Below are 19,365 nucleotides of genomic sequence, written 5' to 3' on the forward strand. Positions count from 1 at the left end.
TGTGTGTGGCTGCCACAGTGGCGGAATTAATCTAATTCCTGCGTCACCACGTGTTGAGGGGGTGGGGAAATCACCCCAATCAAGTCACGCCGGACATGTTTCCTGACGTAGCTGCGTTAAAAGTGAGGTTTACGTATGCTGCAATAAAGCCTGTGTTTCCAGATCGCCTCCCTTTTTCTGATAACATTTTTTTCGTGTGGCATCATTAATGCTTCTCGGAGAAGAATTTTTGAAATGTTGGCTTGTGATCAGAAAGCTGAATAAAACCAGTCAGTTTCTTTTTTGGAGTGTTTTAACAGAAAGTTTTGCTCAATGCCAAATTGAAGAGTTTGGAATTCAGGTGAAAAGGCGTTCTTTTGCTTCACCGTATTTAAAAGGACTCTTCTCTCTCCACACCTGTCTTACTCGCCTCTGAGATTCGCATGATTCTGTGAACGACCAAGTCTTAAAAACCTACGCTAATCCTGTAATTATGCCGCTGCCTTCCCTGGCATATGCCATCGCCTCACTTTTGTGGTTATCCTGTGGACTAAAGCAATTATTGTACTGCAATTGAAACATCAAGTAATTAATTCATTTTTCACGTCGCGCACACTTAATTTGATGCCACGCTTCAAGTGGGAGAAGAGTGTGTTTGTGTGTCAGCTGCACTGGAGGGTAAGAATAGCAGTTGTGATTTTATGCAGCTCTTGGCACATGGGACACCCACCCAAGGCCATGAAGTATATAACATGTGGAGTAATTCCATTTAGGCCTTGGCACGCTTTCTGTGACCCACTCGTGAGACTATCTGCCACTGCAGCGGCATCTCTCTCCTCCGTTCCATTCCCTCTACGTCTCCATCGCTTCTCCTCCTCTTCTCCTCTACCAGATTGCCACAGTTCCAGTCTTTTGGCTTTGGTCTATATTGCCATCTCCTTTCATCACTCCCATTCCTTCCTTGTGTAATTGTCTATACCCTTCTCTCTCTCTTCTCCCTGCATGGTCGTCATCTGCGACCGGCGTGCCAGGGAGTGCCGCGGCAGACTGCGGTGCCATGATCCAGAAACCCCACATTAACACTGGGATTTCACCCAGAGATTATTTAAGTGTGGCATGCCTGCCAGGCAGGGTTCTTCTCTGTAATCTCTACAGCACTGTGAATAGAGTAGGACTGGGGGAGAGGGGATTTGTAGGAGTTGAGGGCTGATTGGTTTCTAGAACGGTACAGTTTGGGCTTTTAGGCAATCTCAATATTTCAATTCCATATGGGCTTGGAATTAGGAGGTGGGTTGATAGCTGAGGATGTCACATAGAAAGTGAGGTTAAATCCCTGGCAGAGTGATCCTCTTCTTCCCAGTCAGCTATGTATCCTTCTGAGGTTTGCAGAGTAATTTAATTTGAGGTAATTGTGGCAAGGATCCATAATTAAAAGGATTAAAATGCATGCCATTTATAGATGTGCTGAAGGAAAATGGAACGACGAGGCTGCTTGTACCACCACTGCTCGTGCCCCCTTCTTCTCTCAGCCCTTCCTTTGTCAGGGAATTCACATTTGCACCATTTAATCTGTCACTCAAGTCAAATGTGCAATAAAAAAAAACAAATGCCGACACACTTAGCAACAACCAGCCCACTGCCCAGGAAGACCAACCAGGCTTGATAATGCTATTGATTCTTCATTTTATCCATGAATCATAGGTTCGCCTAATTTTACTTGCATCTCAGAAACCCAGTGTGTGTGTGTGTGTGTGTGTGTGTGCGTCCGTGTGTGTGTGTGTGGCTCTTGCAGCAGAGGTCTTTGACCCCATCAGTGAAGTCGGCGTCCCTGCTGACTTTTTGACATTGCGAGAGAAACAAAGATACTTATCAAACATCCACCGACTGAGGAGAGCGTTGAGGAGAATGCGCTCTGACATGTTGCCATTTACAATTTACCAGCTATCCCTCGATGTATCTGCAGCCGAGCGCTTGTTTGTTTTCTTGGATTTTTATTTTTTTATTTCCGGTGATTGTAGCTGAATATTAACTTTGCCGGTGGATGATGGATGGATGCATGTGGGCTACAAAACAAAACATAAAAAAGACTTTTCTTTTATTTTCCCATTTAAAAATATTTCTAGTACTCATGTAATCACTGCACAAAGAGCATTAAAAGAGCAAAAATGCTAATGTTGTTATACCCATTCTATATATAACATATGGACGGGGGTTTAGCTGCACTCCAAAGGCACCCTGACTGCAGCCACCCCACCTTTTTGTCCGAAGTTATTTTCTAATCTTGGTTACAGTTAATCTTTACTCATGAAAACCAAATTATTCTGTGATGGATGAAGCACGCTGCAGAAAACTACATGGGTTTGACTTAGGAATTTATTTCACTCCATACGTTTATGCTCCATGAGGAGCTGCACGATTCACCAAGGGTGGAGCGGTGACAGCCCCCCCGACGTCGGTGGGAGTTTAAACGCCCTTGACAAGTGCGCGGTTTGCAAAGGAGCAAATTTAATTTCCATGGTTTGAAATTTCAAAGGTATCTGCTGCTGTAATTGCTTGACGCAGGAATCCATAAATCATTGTTCAGTAAGGTCATCTTGTAATTTCTTCCCTAATGCTGGCATTTATTTTCCCAGCATCCTCTTTTTCTTCTCATTTAATCTCGTCAGGTCATTTGAGAGATTAATTGCCACCATCTTCAAAAACAACAAATTAGTTTCATATGTTGCAATGCGGGAACTAAGAAATAACACAGAGCTCCCAACGCCCCCCCCAAAAAATAAAATTAAAATAATGAAGCATCATTCCTTCCTGGAGGGGCAACACACCTGTTTGCTATGGTTGCACCAGTTTAATGAGGAGTCATGATACAAGTCCTTTAAATCAACCACAACATGTTATGTTAAATACTGGTGATGGATGGTGTCTTTAGATTATAAGAGTTGCTTTTACCTGTTGATATTTTCATCACAAATCAGCTTTCATGTGTACTAAAATTCAGCTTCTGATGAATGAAGGATACACTCCAAACTCTTACATTTGGACTTTTAAATGTCCACGACCTTCACCTGTCTCTACCATGCTTAAATGCATCACAAAGAGGCTTCTAATACACTTACTTGTGCTTTTGTATACTTGTGAAATATCATCCAAGTACCGTTGCACTTATAAGTACACAAACTTTCAAGCACGCATCACATTTCCTTGTGTATACTCTGGACAAGGGTATGCCAAGGTGACAGCAGCGGCAATCTCAGAAGGTTCGTCCTTCAAAGCACAGATACATGTGTGCGATGGCCATTGGCAGCTGCTTACAGAGTTTGGGATCTTTCTCAAGAGCACCTCTGTCTGCAACCAGGACTTGAATCAGAAACCTTCCAGACTGAGCTGCTGCCACCAGAACCAAGGCCCCAGTGAGGAAAACCTCTCCGTTCCCACCTCCTTTTGGAATGTGATTGGATCACCACAGACGAGCAAAGACAAGGTGAAAATGGCCCCTCAGATAGCTGCAACACCAGCCTCCCACGTTCCCTGAGAGGACTATTTTAGTTTCACAGTCCTGTCAAAATTAAGACGGATGTTGCCTTTAAGGTTATATAGAAAACAGCTTATTATAGTATTGATCAAGGTGACAAATGAATACTATCACGTATTCTTGCCTACTTCCTGAGCACACATGAAATCCTGGGACTGTAAGAGACATTTTATCCCCATTAAAACGCTGCACAAATGAGACACTTGGTTACCTCTCTATGATGTGTTTTGAGTCACAATAATGCAGGAAGTCTAACATATGAGGTGCATATCTTCTTCTCTTAAGCATACTCACTTATTTTCGCTACACATTCTGAAAATACCATACAAGCCTTGTCTGTTGTGTATTTCTGTTAACATTGTACATTCTCAAGCCGCCAGGCTCAGAGCTTGGTTGGTAAAGGTGTACTGATCATGTGTGGAGCCATATTGTAGCTCCAGCCCGTCTCACAGATGGAGATTGGAAGCGTATTCTGGGTGGCTCAGCCCTCCCGCGAGCATGTGATGGACACTTAATTACTTGGCTGACAGAAGTTATCTGCCACCTGCACCCAACAGGAGCCTCTGCCAGGTCCTGACCTCCACTTCCTGTCAGCGCACCCACCACCTCACAGAGCAAATTTATGCACGTGGTGCTTGTAGCGCTCAAACTGCAAAATTTGTGAGACAACGATCAGTTGCCGGCACGTCAGTCAATTGAAACGTGTAATTTGACAACGGAGCGAATGTAGCGTAACATGACATGCGCTGACACGCGGTGATTAAGCCCCTTACGTGTTAAAGATATGTTACTGCATATAATCACAGCCAGATATGCGAGTGTTTGCTTTAAAAGCCTTCCATCTGCAAATAAACGGATTAAGAACTTAAAAGACGAAGCACACATGAGAGAAATCGGAGGGAAAACACATAACAAGATTAACGGTCTCTCGCCGCCAAATGAGGAGGAGGTATTGAACCAGTGAAGAGTCATAGACACAGATAAAGCACAGGCTAAGAGAATAATTGCATTAAAGAAGGAACATCAAACCCTCGGCAGGTGATTCTCAGCGTATAGACCGTGCAGAGTGTTAGCACGGGCAGCCAGAGGGGACTTATCCTCCGTGATGGGGTCCCTCCTCCGACCATCCTTAGATCATGTTAATACAGTGCAACTTCTGACATATTAACTCTACTAAATTTCCTTTTAGCACCATAACACCACCGCCATCGAGGCAATGCTGAAGCGTAAGTGCTAACTTTCACCATCTCTCCTAATTAAATGCCAGCCAACTTGCGAACTTTAGCACATTTGCGAAGGAAGCGGTCGACGCGGCTGTGAATTTTTGCGGCACTAAAAGTTCCGTGCTGTTTTAAAGTGAATCCAACCACTGATGACAGACACATAATTAGCCTCCGGATTAATCTGCGATACATGAAACACGGAGGGGAAAAAAAAAAAAAAAACATCTCGCATTTTTGAAAATTGTACCATCTGCGAATCGATGCACTCTGGGCTGAATATTTCAAATGCAAACCTTGTGTCAATTTAATTCAGTTCACCTTTAATAGACAGCCTTGCGCTATCCTTTCCCTCAGGTAATTATGAATAAATGTATATGTAGGTAGGTCGTGCTCTGAAATTACAATTATTAACAAAGAGGAGATACAGAGCACCTCTATATTGCAATTACAGACCTCTCGGGGGATTAGCAAGGTTCTGTTTTATTAGCAGATTCCTCCGGGCAGCAGGTAATGATCAACAGAGAAATGCCTGCACGTGTCCTTCTGTCACTGCTACACTACTAATCTCCGGTACCGTAGTCGCTCTTACTGTACGTGTCATGTTCCCCTCCTCTTTGAGAGGGTTTTGTAGGGTTTAGCGGAGGTGTACGTGCCACAAAATGTGCCAAATAATTTCACGAGGAGCTAACAGCATAAGCGCCACACTGGTGTTTCTCTCTGCTCCATTTACCTGCTCTTGATGTTCTTTCAGACGCCGCGTGCTCCTCTTTGTTGGCCTGCTTTGAGTCGACTGAAAGCGTGCATGCGGTGATTTTGAATTTCCATAATGTAGCATCAAATATAACGAAGTCCAAAGCCATACGGATGTTTTGTGTGCTTTGTATGCATTTGCCACGACAGTGTGGATTAATTCGTAGGTGAATGGTTATGACTTAACAAAAAAAACAAAGTATTTGCATGTTTCTTGAAGCTACTGTGAAGGTGTAGAGGGAGAGGTTGTTTCACTGTGCTTTGATTGGCCACTATATGTAGAGAAAAAGCTGAATCAGTTCCCACATCAGAGCAGGATCTTTGACCATAAAGGTGTTAGATATGCTGCTGAGACAAGAGGGCATGTGGGATCATGGGAATTCATTTCCTAGGTCGCTGATTCTAGTTTAGAGGAAACAGCGGTTTCCATGTGTTCCCTCCAAACCTGTGCTTTTATTTTGTGGACCCATAGACTTTGTTTGAGTTGCAGAACATGGCACTCATGTTTTTTGCTGTTTAGCGGGTGTTCAATTATCATCTTTGAAGTGGGTGTCATCTTTTCTGACAGGTAAACTGAATGGGTGGATGGTTGGGTGGAAAGACACCTTTCAAAAAAATGATCTGAATCTGAAACTGAGCCCCCAAGATTCACAGGCAAATGATGTTTTGAATACTAAAACATTCCTGCGCACAGAGGAAGGTACAGGCTGAGATCAGGAAAGAAAAACAGGAAAAAAGGTATATATTTTAGATTCTGCTGCATACAAATGAGCAGAAGAGTCCACAGTTGCCAGAACTAGTTTTCCAACGTGAATCCACGAGCTTTGTTTTTGTCACCAGTTAGCTGTTGTCATCATTTGTGTTATTTCCTTTAACCCTTTAATTGTTTCATCCAGAGATGATGTCATTCCTGCCACCACTGTAAGAGCGCGAGTGTGAACGGGTGTACACAAAACCTAAAGAAAGTAATTTGCTTATTGAATAATAAGTTAATAATAAAGTTAATTTGGGGTGTTTGTCAGCTTTTCATGTTTCAAATGTCAAACCGGACCTCTATTAAAACCTTTTAGCTCTCAGTGAGTCTCATTCTTCATTATCTTTTACGTTGATTTCTCCTGTTATTTTTACACGTAACATCAAAATGAAAATAAAGACAGATGATTGTGTCACCTCCATCAGGGAGCGATATGTCGTGCAGCTGTTGACTTTAGGATCAACATAACTTCTTAGTGCCATTACTTGGACAAACCTTCTTCTTTGCCAGTCAATATCTTGATCAATAGCTCTCCATCAGCCCCTGTAGCCCCCCCCCCCCCCCCCCACCCCCCCAGAGAAAACCCCAGAGAACTCAGAGGTGGCTGCTATATGCTGTTCCTTCATTACTGGGCCATTTTGTCATCAACAGAGGTAGCGATTGTCTGACGGAGAAGAACGGCCGTTCCTCAGGAACAGCATACGGTAGCGGCGTTGATCTGAAAGGCGCCGTCCTCCTGGGAACATCTCAGGTCGGCCCGATTCAGAGCTGAGCCGCGAGTGTCACCGTGTACAACAGGAAGATCAGACGTTGTTGTCTTCTGATGATGCATCTGCGATGTTCTGTTCCCCCTCTACAGAAAGCCCGAACTCTTCCCCGCAGGCATTGGCCTGGCCAGAACCGCTTTTCAAGCGCAGCCCTCAAAGCTTGAAAGACCAGATTGTAATGGTGGAAATGAAAGTACCAGAGAAAAAAAACACTTTTTTATTTGTTTTTGTGGGCACCTGTCACTGTTGCATGCCAGTTATGCAGAAAGGCCACAAAACAGCCACAGATTCACACTAGCTCTAAATTACTTTATTAGAAATATATTTATATACATATACTGACCCCTGAAAGTCTGTTTAATTTTTCATATGACGTTCCTCAAATTGAACAACTTTGATCCAATATTCCTCTTATAGTAGATGTGAAGTCAACCCCAAGAGCAGAGCTGCAGATCTTTAAGGGGAAATACTGAGTGAAGAAAGAACTGGAACTGAAAGTAGGGAAAAAAAGTGAAAAATATGCTTCACATTGCAGCCCATGGCTTGAATAAAGCAAAATACTCATCAGAAGAGCTCCTTAATGGGATGTGTTGGTTTTGGAGTCTTTGGAATAGTAAAAATATTCATTTATTTGTGTCTCTTGTGAGCCACTTATTCAAGGATTTTCTCACTGCAAACCTGTATAATAGAATCACGTATTTTATTGTTGGACAAATAATACAAGGCTCAGAAATTGGAATCACATTTTGATGAATTTCAAAGAAAAGAAAAGACAGGAAAAGAAAGGAATTCATTATTCCGTGTCTGGGCTTCAAGCAGAATCACTTGAAATTGATAAAAAAAAATTTTAAAAAAAGTTTGTGGGTACAAAAGCAGGTGACCCGGATCTGGAATTTGAATTACAAATTGAACTCAAAATAGTTTTAGGTGAGATCGAAGCCAATAATACTCTTCAGTCATGGTGGAAAAATAAGAAGAAGATGTCGTGTTGTTGACAGACTTCCTGTTGCGTTTGCTGGCGCGTTCTGCCTCCCTGTCGGCTTTCTTCTCTTTTGTCATCCAGTCGCTCCTCTTTATCCGCCTCTCCAACCACCACTCTCACCCTTTTTCTATTGCAACACCCCCAACACACACACACACACTTACTCTTCATTGTTTCTTATGAAAACTCACAGCCTGGCCTCAAAGGGAGCGCTAGAATGGATCCATCAACCAGACTCGTATCCTCTGGAGAATGGATCCAGCGTGCTGCTCCGTTCTGTTCGCTATCATAGTCGTCCTATCCAGAAAGGCCTTTGGTGTACATCACAGCACCCGCTTGCTAAATTTGCTGCAATGCTGTTTAAGGTTAGGATTGTATAGAAGTTAGACACCAACCACTGTACCGTTCATGCCCCCAATCCAAGGCATTTATCAGGGACTTCCTCGTGGGCGGGGCTGGTTGTTTGTCTTATGAAGGGTTACTGGCTGTCATATGTTACTGCTGTGTGGATCGGCAGAAAGGAAAATGCAGAGCAATCAGAATGAATCTGTCAGGCGTATCTTGAGGTGTTCTGGGCTGGAAACAGCCAAGTGACAGTTTGAGTTGCCGCGCTGGACAAAAGGAAAGCTTCATTCATCCCCAGAATAACAACATCTGTGCCGGCTGCACATCAGGGATAAGTAAACAAGGCTAATGGTCTCTAAATCCCCTGCACTCGCTCTCGCTCATACCTTCGCCGCCCGATTCCCCTTGACATCGCGACGGCTGTAGGTTGTTGGCGTCGGCCTGACACATCAGCACTGATAGTGCGCATCCAATTAATTAGCCAAACGTTATCTCGTTAGAAATTGCCGGCAGACTAAAGCAAGCGCACTCCCCTGTAGTTGCAAAACAACCCCAGGACTGAAAGCGAGGGTGGTTTTCTCCCTCCGTAACCTTGGTGACCTGCTGCTGCTGAGTAGGAGGACAGAAAGAGAGCCATGCGTGAACAAGGCCCTGGCGGCCTGTCCGTTGTTGAGCGGCCGTTGCTCATGGCTCAGATGACTGCGGGGGCTCCTGTGGAATTAAATAGATCGGCCCCCAGCCCATCGTAACGACTCTATCAGGAGGCAATCTGATGGTTTCTGCCTGCAACATTTGCTCAGAGCTTTAAACAAGAGTCAGCTGACACAAACGGAGATCCCTGGGATTGATGGATGGAGGGAGGGAGGGAGGGGGGATGGATGGAGGGAGGGAGGAAGGGAGGGAGGGAGGGAGGGAGGGAGGGATGATGGATGGATGGATGGATGGATGGATGGATGGATAGATGGATGGATGGATGCATGGAGGGAGGGAGGGATGATGGATGGATGGATGGATGGATGGATGAGGAAGGGAGGGAGGGAGGGAGGGAGGGATGGGTGGGTGGGTGGATGGAGGGAGGGAGGGAGGGAGGGAGGGAGATGGATGGATGGATGGATGGATGGATGCATGGAGGGAGGGAGGGATGATGGATGGATGGAGGGAGGGAGGGAGGGATGGATGGATGGATGGATGGATGGATGGATGGATGGATGGATGGGTGGAGTGAGGGAGGGAGGGAGGGATAGATGGATGGATGGAGGGATGGGTGGGTGGATGGACAGATAGATGGATGGATGGAGGGATGGGTGGATGGACGGACGGACATATTAACCCTGGGATATTCCGTGCACAGTCGCAGCTCTCTGCCGGGGGCCTGGGGTGCGTTTGTGTAGCATTAGCACAATAAGAAGCCAACAGCCGACCAGGCAGTTTCTGATCCGCGGTTGTGGTATGGTGTCGTGCCAGCGCTTATTGTCTGTCCGCAGCTCTTCAAGGTTTCAGCGGGACCAGCGCCACGTCCGTCCACACCCTCTGGGCTTTTCAAGTCCCACAGCTTTTGCAGCGGTGACAGAATCCCGATTATGTTATTTGGATGTGCGGCGGGGAGGCGGAGTGACAGGAGCGCACAATCACAATCCAAACTCCGCCGGTGCTGACATAATGTTTAGTCATCAACCTACTTATAATGATGACACAGGAAATGAGGACTGAGTGGGAAGTTTAAACCAGACCAGGCACGCAAAGACACAGAGGGAGAAGGTTTTCTCTAATTAAATGACCAAAATCAGGAGGTGTTGGTGTGTCCGAGTGTTCTGGTCGGAGATAAGAACAAAACAGGGATAGAGGTGGATAACAGAGGACAGAGACATTTGGTGGGATTTGTTGGGGATAATGCTGAGATTTTGCTTAACAAGCTGCTGGTGTGTTAAATTGTTCCTTTGTCGTGTCAGAAAGACAGTTTCAGTGACGTGTTGGTTAATGAGGGACGGTGCTGCCTCCTCCCAAGTCCTTTCAGCTGAACGGACCCCCATAATCCAGCACCCTTTACTTCAGCTACGGAGACACCTTTAGCCAGTAAGAAGAGACTGAGGCACAATCTAATCTTTCTGTGTCTGTGTGTTCATGTTTTGTGAATTTATTTTGAGCAATTTTAGCCACTGTAGCAGAAAAAAACTATTATTTTGCTTCAGCATGAAAAGAAGAGAAAGGTCTGCAGCAATGGTGCCTGGGTGACAAAGTGAAAAATCTTCTTTGCTTCTTCTCCCTGTTAACAATACCCCAAAGACAGATTCAAGAAACAGACACACTTTTGAATAAGCAAGCGCAACAGTTTGTGTTTTGTTTTTTTTCTTATATGAGCTTCCTCTTCATTTTCCTCTTCACGCAGTGACATGGAATTCTTTTTGTGTAACTAGTTTCATGTGTGACGTGCTGCACGTGTCACGTTACAAATGCGTTATCATCCCATTTGTTTTTTTTTACTGGTGTTGACGCCTTGAAGTCGATGCTAAGAGACCGACATCAACAATGCACGTCAGGTAGCTGCAGCAGGAACGTACAAACAGTGATGTCAGTGTTCTTATGAGAAAAAGAAAACATTTCAAACCTCAATATCTTACAAATGTTTTCCTCTTGTCAATAGTTACACCTGTTGAAGAACGACACAGGAATTGAAATACTTTCCAGGATGGCCTCTTGCATGACATCACCTCCGTTGACGCTTGAAGTCAATACAAAATAAAACTAACTTGTGCCCCTCGTGTTTTGTTTCTAGATATTTTGATATACCGTATTTTCATGACCATGAGGTGCACTGTAATAAAAGGCGCAGTGTCAGTTATGGGTGCTATATCTGTATTTAAAACATACATAAGGTGCACCGTATTATAAGGCACATGCTGAAACATACAGTAAAAAATGACAACGGAAGTAAAACAGTGAGTTTCGACACATTTATTGAACAAAATATTCATTATTCTGCCACAAAACCTTCAAAGTTTTCATCTTCTGTATCTGAATTAAACAGCTGCACTATTTCAATGTCCAACATCCCAAATTCCTCTTCTTCATCATCTGAATCAGACTCACCGACCGGTTCCGCTCCAGCATTAATGCCGGCTTTTGTGAAAGCTCTTCCAATACATGAAGACGGTATCATAGCCCATGCGTCTACAATCCACCCGCATATGGTGGCATAACTTGCCCGCCGCTGCCTCATAGATGTGGCTGGGCGCCGTTATCTTGTCGCGGCAGTAGGTGCGGAAGATGGCCGCCCTCTCCTGGTAATCGGCGGGCAGCTGTTGCGCAACAGTTGTCCTCGCGCGTATTGTTCGCTGTTCCACAACCAACTGTTCCACTTGGTCTTCCAGCTCGGGCCACCTTGCTTTGTTCCTGTGGAAATTCAGCTTCATCTTCCTCACTTTCGTTCACTTTCTTGTTTTCTCCACTTTCTGACCATGGACTCATTTCCATTAAAATGTCTTGCAGCAGCTCGATTGCCATTTTCAGCCGCATATTCGATGGCCTGTAGTTTAAAGTAAGCCTCATACGCGTGTCGCTTGACCGGCGCCATTTTAGGGGGTCCTTATGCGTAGGTGTGTCACTAATCGATGGGCGGAGCGTTTACCGTAGTGCCCCTACCAAAGGCGCACAGCAGATTTTGGAACTCAGTCCACACACAAGGCGCTCCATATTATAAGGCGCACCGCCGATTTTTGAGAAAATCTCAGTGTTTTAGGCGCACCTTATAGTCGTGAAAATACAGTATTATAATTGTGGTGAAACCATGCACAGTGCAACTTTTAATGTAAATACCCTTAATGATATAATAATAATATAATAGTAATGAGAAGAAAACCCCCTTAAGATAAACAAAGGAACTGGAGTATTTGCATTTGTGAATACACGAAGGGCATTTTCATTTCCATATGTGAAAAGAAGAAATCAATTTCTGTCCTCAACAGTGACCTTTTCTAAAACCCTTTAAACCCACACCAGCAAAGAAAATGTATTTGTTTTTTTTCACCATTTTTTACAATGTATACAAGTGTTTCCATTCCACAGATGTGTTGTTGCAGATGTTTACAAAGAGATATCAGCAAAATAGAAAACTAGCTTTATAAATGATGGATTAGCGTGTTTATCTGCTGATGGAGCCATGCTCTCGCACCAAGATCGAAAAGATTAATCCAGATAATCGACAATGTCCTGGTGACGATATACCATAAAAAAAGCACATTTATGTACGTTTTATTTAACCATGGAGGGCAGGATGGATGTCACTTCTTAAAAAAAAACAACAACTCACCTTGCAAGATGTTTTAAACCAACCCCCCAAATCACCTTTCTTATCTCTCTCCCTTGGAAAAATCCTACGACAAGCCTCCCGCTTTACATTATCTACCATATCTATAGTTCATTTTTCAGCAGGTTCCTTCAATCAGTGTTTGACTCTCCATGAGTAGCGAGCCAGGGAGAGACGAGAATAAGAAAATGCCTGATTTAAATTATCCTCTGCTGCCCACTCAGGCCACTGATTGCATACCAATCTGCATGTAAATGAACATATTTATTACAACGGGGGAATAGCAATGTAAAAAGTGCCCTTGATTACTGCCTGGCTCTACCTCTGTTACAGAAAGTCAAGATAGACATCACAGTCACCTAATTCTCCTGCAATCAATATACACGCCATCAATCCTGGCGGCTGCATACAGCAGGGAAGTCAACCGCTTTCTTTGTTTATGTTATCTTTCAAGCACCTCGTGATCAAAACGCTGAGAGAACACCGCTGACTCCGACAATAACTCATACGTTGTCATTATAACCATCTCCCGGCATCACACAAAGAAGCTAAATATCACATAATTGGCAGGGGTGTAAAAAGTTTCCCTTCTCAGCTTGGAACAAAGGGGCCATCCAGTCTCTTGCTCCCATCTCTCTTCTTTAACTCTTCCCCAGATCTTCATCTCAATGTCTCCCGGGTGCCCTGCATTATTGCGCTGCATGGTTCTTCATGAAACTTATGATAATGCGTCTTGGTTAGCCTCCTCACATTCCAATTACGGGTGTCTGTTACTGTGATGGACTCCGCATCCTTGCAGGAGGGCGACGGACCCTCAACCAGACGAGCCTCAGCTTTCTTCACATCATGTGTGAGCGTTTGTGTTCAAAGAAGCCAACATTCAGACAGGAGGGCTTACTGGAATACGCTCACACAGGCTTGAAGCCGCACTCCACATCTGTTCGTACTGAAATATGTAAAAAATCTGCATTTGGTCAAAACAACCTGTGTTTAAAACCAGTTCATGTTGCGATTTGGCCCAAGTAGCAGTGTCGTTAAGGACAAAAGTCATTGATGACGGCCCTGACGACCTTTCTTTCCATTGGAGCATCCTCACCATTTTTTTTGAGCCTTTTAGAGCTCTATAGGGCAGCAGCAGGATTTTGAATGCAGGATTAGCCCTGGCAGACAGGGAGCCAGTGGAAATACCTCAGAACTGGTTTCCTTCCTTGGTGTTTGCTTATTTATTGAAAATGCACTGAAATTAGGCTTTTTTTTTTTTTTTTTTAAGTTCATATTCAAGACTTTTCAATTCTGGGTTAATGTAGGATTTTCTTTTTTAAATTTGATTTTCTGAGGTTATAGGTTCTTCTGTAATAAGTTTCGGCTTAAGTTGTTTTAAAAATGTTCAAAGTTCTAAATGATTAAGTCTGCATCTGATATCTGTCTTTCAGAACAGAAATTACCATTTAATTAGATTATTGTGCTAAGGGACAAATTAAGAAAAACTAGTTGTGATTCTCTCATTAAGACAAAAACACATGGGTTTTATTCTCTTTGAGGTTCGTCACAGAAACAGATTTTTTTTGTACCTTTAAAAAGAAAAAAGTAAAATGAACAGAAAATAATTCTTGAAGAACTAAAATTGGACAAAGAATGTCAGGCATCAGTTTTTAAAATGTGTTTTTTAAGGATTTGGGTTTCGATACAATTTTCAAAAGTATTTCACCTTCAGCTTCACGGTTAGAAAAATGAAACTAACATCTGGGCGGTGAGTCCTTTGCTGTTTTTATGTAGAAACAAGTTTAAGATCGAACGATTCAGTCATGAAGAAATACGCTTATTATAATGTATTGTAGGTAGTTGCTGCTTCAGCTGTGCATTGGTTCTGTTCTCATGGTCATGTTGCCATGTCGATGGTACAAATGTCTACAGAGAAGCGCCACGCCTGAAGAGAACTCATTCATCATTTCCGACACTCCTCTGTCCACAGCCCCACCAACGTGCTCTCAAGCTCCTGAAAACGCAGCTCATCTATTTTTTATAGCGTTGGTCGATGGGGGCTATCCGGGATGCTTTGACTCGCGAGTCCTCCACATCAACTCTGGGAAATATCGGTGGGACTGCCGGGTGTGAAACAGGCGGCCGTTGAAAGGCTGATGTCATCAGGGGCAGCTGTGCTGATATTTAGCCATTCATGACACGTTGATTAACTACAAGTTGGGAATTCAGTGACCTTAGGTTTCCATCAAGGAAAAACAAAGGTTTCTTTCGAGATTTGCCAACCAAAATTTTTCTTCTGTTTCTTCTTCTGCTTCTCCAGATGGCCCCCTTGGACCTCGTGGCCTAGTGGAGGCAACGGAGATGTGCACACAGGAATGCCTCATCCTCGGACACTCGGACAACTGCTGGATGCCGCCCACGTTAGGATCATACCAGCAGCCCAAGTCCCCTGTGTCCAGCTTTGGCTCTCAGCGGGAGTGGGGTCCCAAGGACAAACTTGTCAATGGACACACTCTGACCAGAACCTGGAAAAACGAAAGCAGCAGAACGGAGCATTTTGGTGACAGGAAGCAGTTTGGAAGCAGGGAGGGACACTTCACCAGTAGCAGCATGGCTGACATTCCCCTGGTGAGCCTCAAGTCTTGCCAGCCGTCCTCCTGCCCTGACAGCCCAAAGGACCAGCAGCTATAAGACGGACTTTGTTTCTTTGCTGCGAGACGTCTTTACGCTGCACTGGGGTCAGCTGTGAACAGACCTCTTATCCATTCTTGTTCTTTCCTTTCCCTTCAGGTGATGCTTCTGCAGTCCTTTAGCCACATGGAACATGTGCCGCAAAACTTTAACGCTTTTGCTGTGTTTGCTGTACTTTGATTTTACTATTCGCTCTTGAGAGAACCTCCTTTTTTTTCTTCTCAACCTCCACAATTTTCTTCAACTTAACATTTTCAGTCCACCTCACAAGTGTCAGGTGAAGGAAGGACATGAAAACAAACTGAAAAAAAGAACACTATCATGACCGTACACTTATATACAGTACAATTATTTGTGGCGTGGTTGTTATCAAGTTGTTCGGGACTATAGTGATCAACACAATCAAAGCAAACGGAATGACGTTCCAGAGAGTGTTGATCAAACGGCAACGCTAGTAGACACTTGTTTATCCAATCATTGTCTCTGTGTTTGTAAATACAAAGTGTTTAACCACTGTCACGTACCCGTAATAACCACCATGACATAGGCGAGTCGATGGGCGTTAGCGTCATAAAAGAGTTGAGGAATTCTTTCAACAGTGAGCTAATTGTTCGTGCAACTACAACACAAATATCCAAGAAAAAAAAGATCCCATGTTATACTCGGTGTGGCCCATAGTTCTTCATACTTTTTCTTAGAATATCACAGAATTACAGTCAAACTTTTCTTTTTTTCAAAAAGAAAAAAAAAAGTTCAGAAAAAATAATTTTGTATGAAGGATGTCAGTACTCAAGATGTGCATTATAAAAACAACAAAATTGCTTTGAAAGTGCTCAACTATAAAAAAAAGAATATTGATTTTAAAGGTGTTCAGTACGATAAATAGCAATATATTTGTAAATGGCTAAATGTTTTATCTAATGTTGATCTAAATATTGTATAGATTTTAATCAAATTGTGATTTGGGTGCAATCTCTCAGTAGTACCTGCAATTTATTGACATATGTATCTGTATTATTTTCAAAAAACACAACAACTCGATTTTTAGGATAACACTTTAATCACTGTGCCTTCATTATGTTTTTTCAAACACTGAGTTGTACGTCTTCAACGGACAAGAACGCGTTAACTTCAGACAGCAATCCTACGCCTTATACATTGAACCTGTGCTGAAATTTCGAGAACGCAATCACCCGATTCGACTTTGGAACGTTGTTACTGCAGAACCACAAAGGCATGTGCAGACAATGGAGCAAACATGAAAGATCGTGTGTCGTTCCGCCGTCTGAAAACCTTCATTTTCCACAGCATGGGAGGCAAATTACACAACGGAATAGCATGCTAAAAAAGAAAATATATCTATATATATATATTAGCTTACGTTTTCGTGTCATTTTATTTCTTCCGAATAGAGATGATTTGTGCATAAAGGAGACTTTCAGTTTGTAAAGCACTTTCATATTTATGTCACGATATAAAGAAGTTAAATGGGATGGAGTGATTTGCTTATCGCAGTATGTTCGTTAGTTGTGAGGGTGTTTAACATCACAGATACTGAAACAGTTAATCCTTGTTACTACTTTACAGGTATACAGCTACTGCAATAAATGTTTTGATTCCGTGTATGCTTACATTGTGTACAAGATGGTCGCCTGTGTCTGCTCATGTTGTTGTCGACTATTCCAATGAGGATCCATTAATTAGGTGCAATTTAGCTTTGCTTTCCGGTAAAACAGCCAGATGGCCAGCAAATTCCACCCTTTTTCCTGCCGACGACAGCTTTATCCAGCATTTTTTGTTATTATTTTGATGATAAGGACCTCTGAAAGAAGACTCAAACCAACCATCTTTTAGATATTTTAAAAATGTTGAACAATCCCCATCATGCCAGGTTACTTCACAAATCTTTACAAAAAAAGCTTTTAGCATTCTGAGCCTTCTTTGGAGTGCAAGTACAGATTCTGAGAGGGATCTCTTGCTCTGCGTAGCTGCTAAATTAGCAACGTATCTCACGTAATGCGGAGATGTCCGACCTGCTCCTTGAAGGTGAGCCGTGTTGTTTCACTTGCTTTAAACCGGCTGAGAACAGCATTCCCCAGGACCGAAGGGAGATTACAAATCCCAAGATTGTCGGGTGGAGAATTTTGAGGAAATTCACATGATAACTGCTGTCTAAGCTAGAGGTCAGTATTCACACAACCGATGAATGATGAATCGTTGATGTTTAAACTTTACCTGAAATCTTTGAGGTGTGTTAGAGACACCATACACAACGTCCGAGTTATCACAAATCAGTGCTACATAATATTGTGTTGTGCCCCTTTACCACCAAAACACCCCTGAGATGTCTGGGCTCCACTCGACCTTTTAAAGTATCTCAACAGCAGATCAGGAGAGGCTCCCACGGTCAGTCAGTTCAATGGGATCCAGATGTGGGAAAGCTGGAGGCCAAGTTAACACCTCTGCTGTTTCTGGCTTGGCTTTTCCCCACAGTGCACCCACTTCCTTCCATCACTCCTTGGTCTCGCATTCCCATTGTTGGTGCTTTCTGTAGTGGACAGGGGTTAGCATGGGCAACCTAACGGGTCTACAGCTGCAGTCTGTCAGAACTGACCACCCAGGCCAGTCTGAATCATCACTGCACAGCACAATATTTGAATATCCATCCATTACAGAAGCTAAGTGCGAAAGTTTGAATTGTTTCTGTGAAAAGTTTGAGAAACTCTGCCTCGGATAACTTGTCATTGTACAATAAAGTCAGTCCCTCTGCTGCTATATTCATCCAACTGAGGGGGGAAAAAAAACATCAGAACTTCACAAAAATACTGCCATAGCTACCAGGTGTTGCACATCATTTCACCATAGCTCTTCTGCTAACATGGTTGTTGTTTTCATCAAGAAGTGCTAGCACTGTAGTTTAGGTCTGGGCCTCCTGGCAAAGTAATTATAGTTTCTTTACACTTTTATAGGTTTCTCTTTCAGGCTGTAACCTCATTTGATATATTTATCAGCCGTTGCCCGATGGACCTGCTTAAATTCGTATTTGCCACGCTAGCTATCAACTTGGGCAAGCCTATAGTAGCTTCTCCGTAGCTTCAAAGCTAATTGCCTTGGAAGAGTGAGGAGAAGTAAATTAGTGTCATGCCACAGCCAAGAAAAAAAAGAGAAAGCTTCCCAATCGCATTTCCTTTTCATAAGGCTTTGAAAATATTTTTCTCAAGGAAGTCTCCGTGCACAAAGTGGAACAGAGTGAGTGTTCACCAGGGAATCGATCACAGAGGAGGCGCACACTTCCAAAAGAAGAAGAGACATCTCTCCACAAAGATTCTGTCTGTGGAAACAGCACTATCTACATATTTTGAAGGCCACATTTGAAGATAATAAGAGGTCTAATTACTAAGCTGTGCTGTTCCCAAACTTTTCATCATTTCATCTGACAAATCTGCAGAAATTTAGTTCATGTCTCACCCAGTGGAAAATGACCCGGTGGCCTTCTGGGCTTAAAGAACTTCAGCCAGGAGAGATTCCTGTTTGGAACACTGGAAACAGAGCACAGTGGGATAACTACATCTAAAGTTACTTTGTTTAAAGTGAAAGACCAGCGACCACTCTCTCTGGAGTGCAGCTTAAAAGAAGGTTGTAGTGCTAGAAAATGCTGCCCGGCCAGATTCCACATACGTAGCAGAGGTCAGATATAACTAGGATTGGCATTCGTATCATTTGCCCAGTAGATTCCCTTTCCTTTTATTGCCTGTAATATCCACCAAAATGAAAATAAAGAAAATAAGAAGTCAGAGTTTGCTGTGGCTGCAGCATCGCCCCCGAAACGAAGAAAATGTTGCAGTCTGCGTTTGGATGTTGACACAACCTTTCTCTGCATGCGTTGAGCCAGAGACGGAGCTAAGGCCACTAACTCCGGATGCGAGGCTCCGCATTTAAATAAACAGCAGGATAATATTTAAATATCATAAACCCCGAGGAAGAGGAGACTGATCAAATGAAACATGAAGGTCAGCAGAGAGGATGATGAGAGAACATGAACTGTCATGCAATACCC

The 19,365-nt window shown here is 43.3% G+C and overlaps 1 protein-coding gene across 3 annotated transcripts in view; it reads left to right on the forward strand.

The window, feature by feature from the left end:
- The window catches only part of pcdh9 (protocadherin 9), a 135,208-nt gene extending 118,273 nt beyond the window's left edge, over positions 1-16,935 (forward strand). For 2 of the 3 annotated variants that reach the window (XM_029846194.1, XM_029846195.1), the window contains exon 5: positions 14,938-16,935. In XM_029846194.1, coding sequence (XP_029702054.1) covers positions 14,938-15,308 — 371 coding nt within the window. In that variant the 3' untranslated portion in view covers positions 15,309-16,935. The remainder of the gene's footprint in view (positions 1-14,937) is intronic. The other variant, XM_029846196.1, reaches the window with a different exon arrangement.
- The last annotated feature ends 2,430 nt before the right edge of the window (positions 16,936-19,365 follow it).

This window comes from Takifugu rubripes, chromosome 13 (genome assembly GCF_901000725.2).
Source record: "Takifugu rubripes chromosome 13, fTakRub1.2, whole genome shotgun sequence".
Lineage (NCBI taxonomy): Eukaryota > Metazoa > Chordata > Actinopteri > Tetraodontiformes > Tetraodontidae > Takifugu > Takifugu rubripes.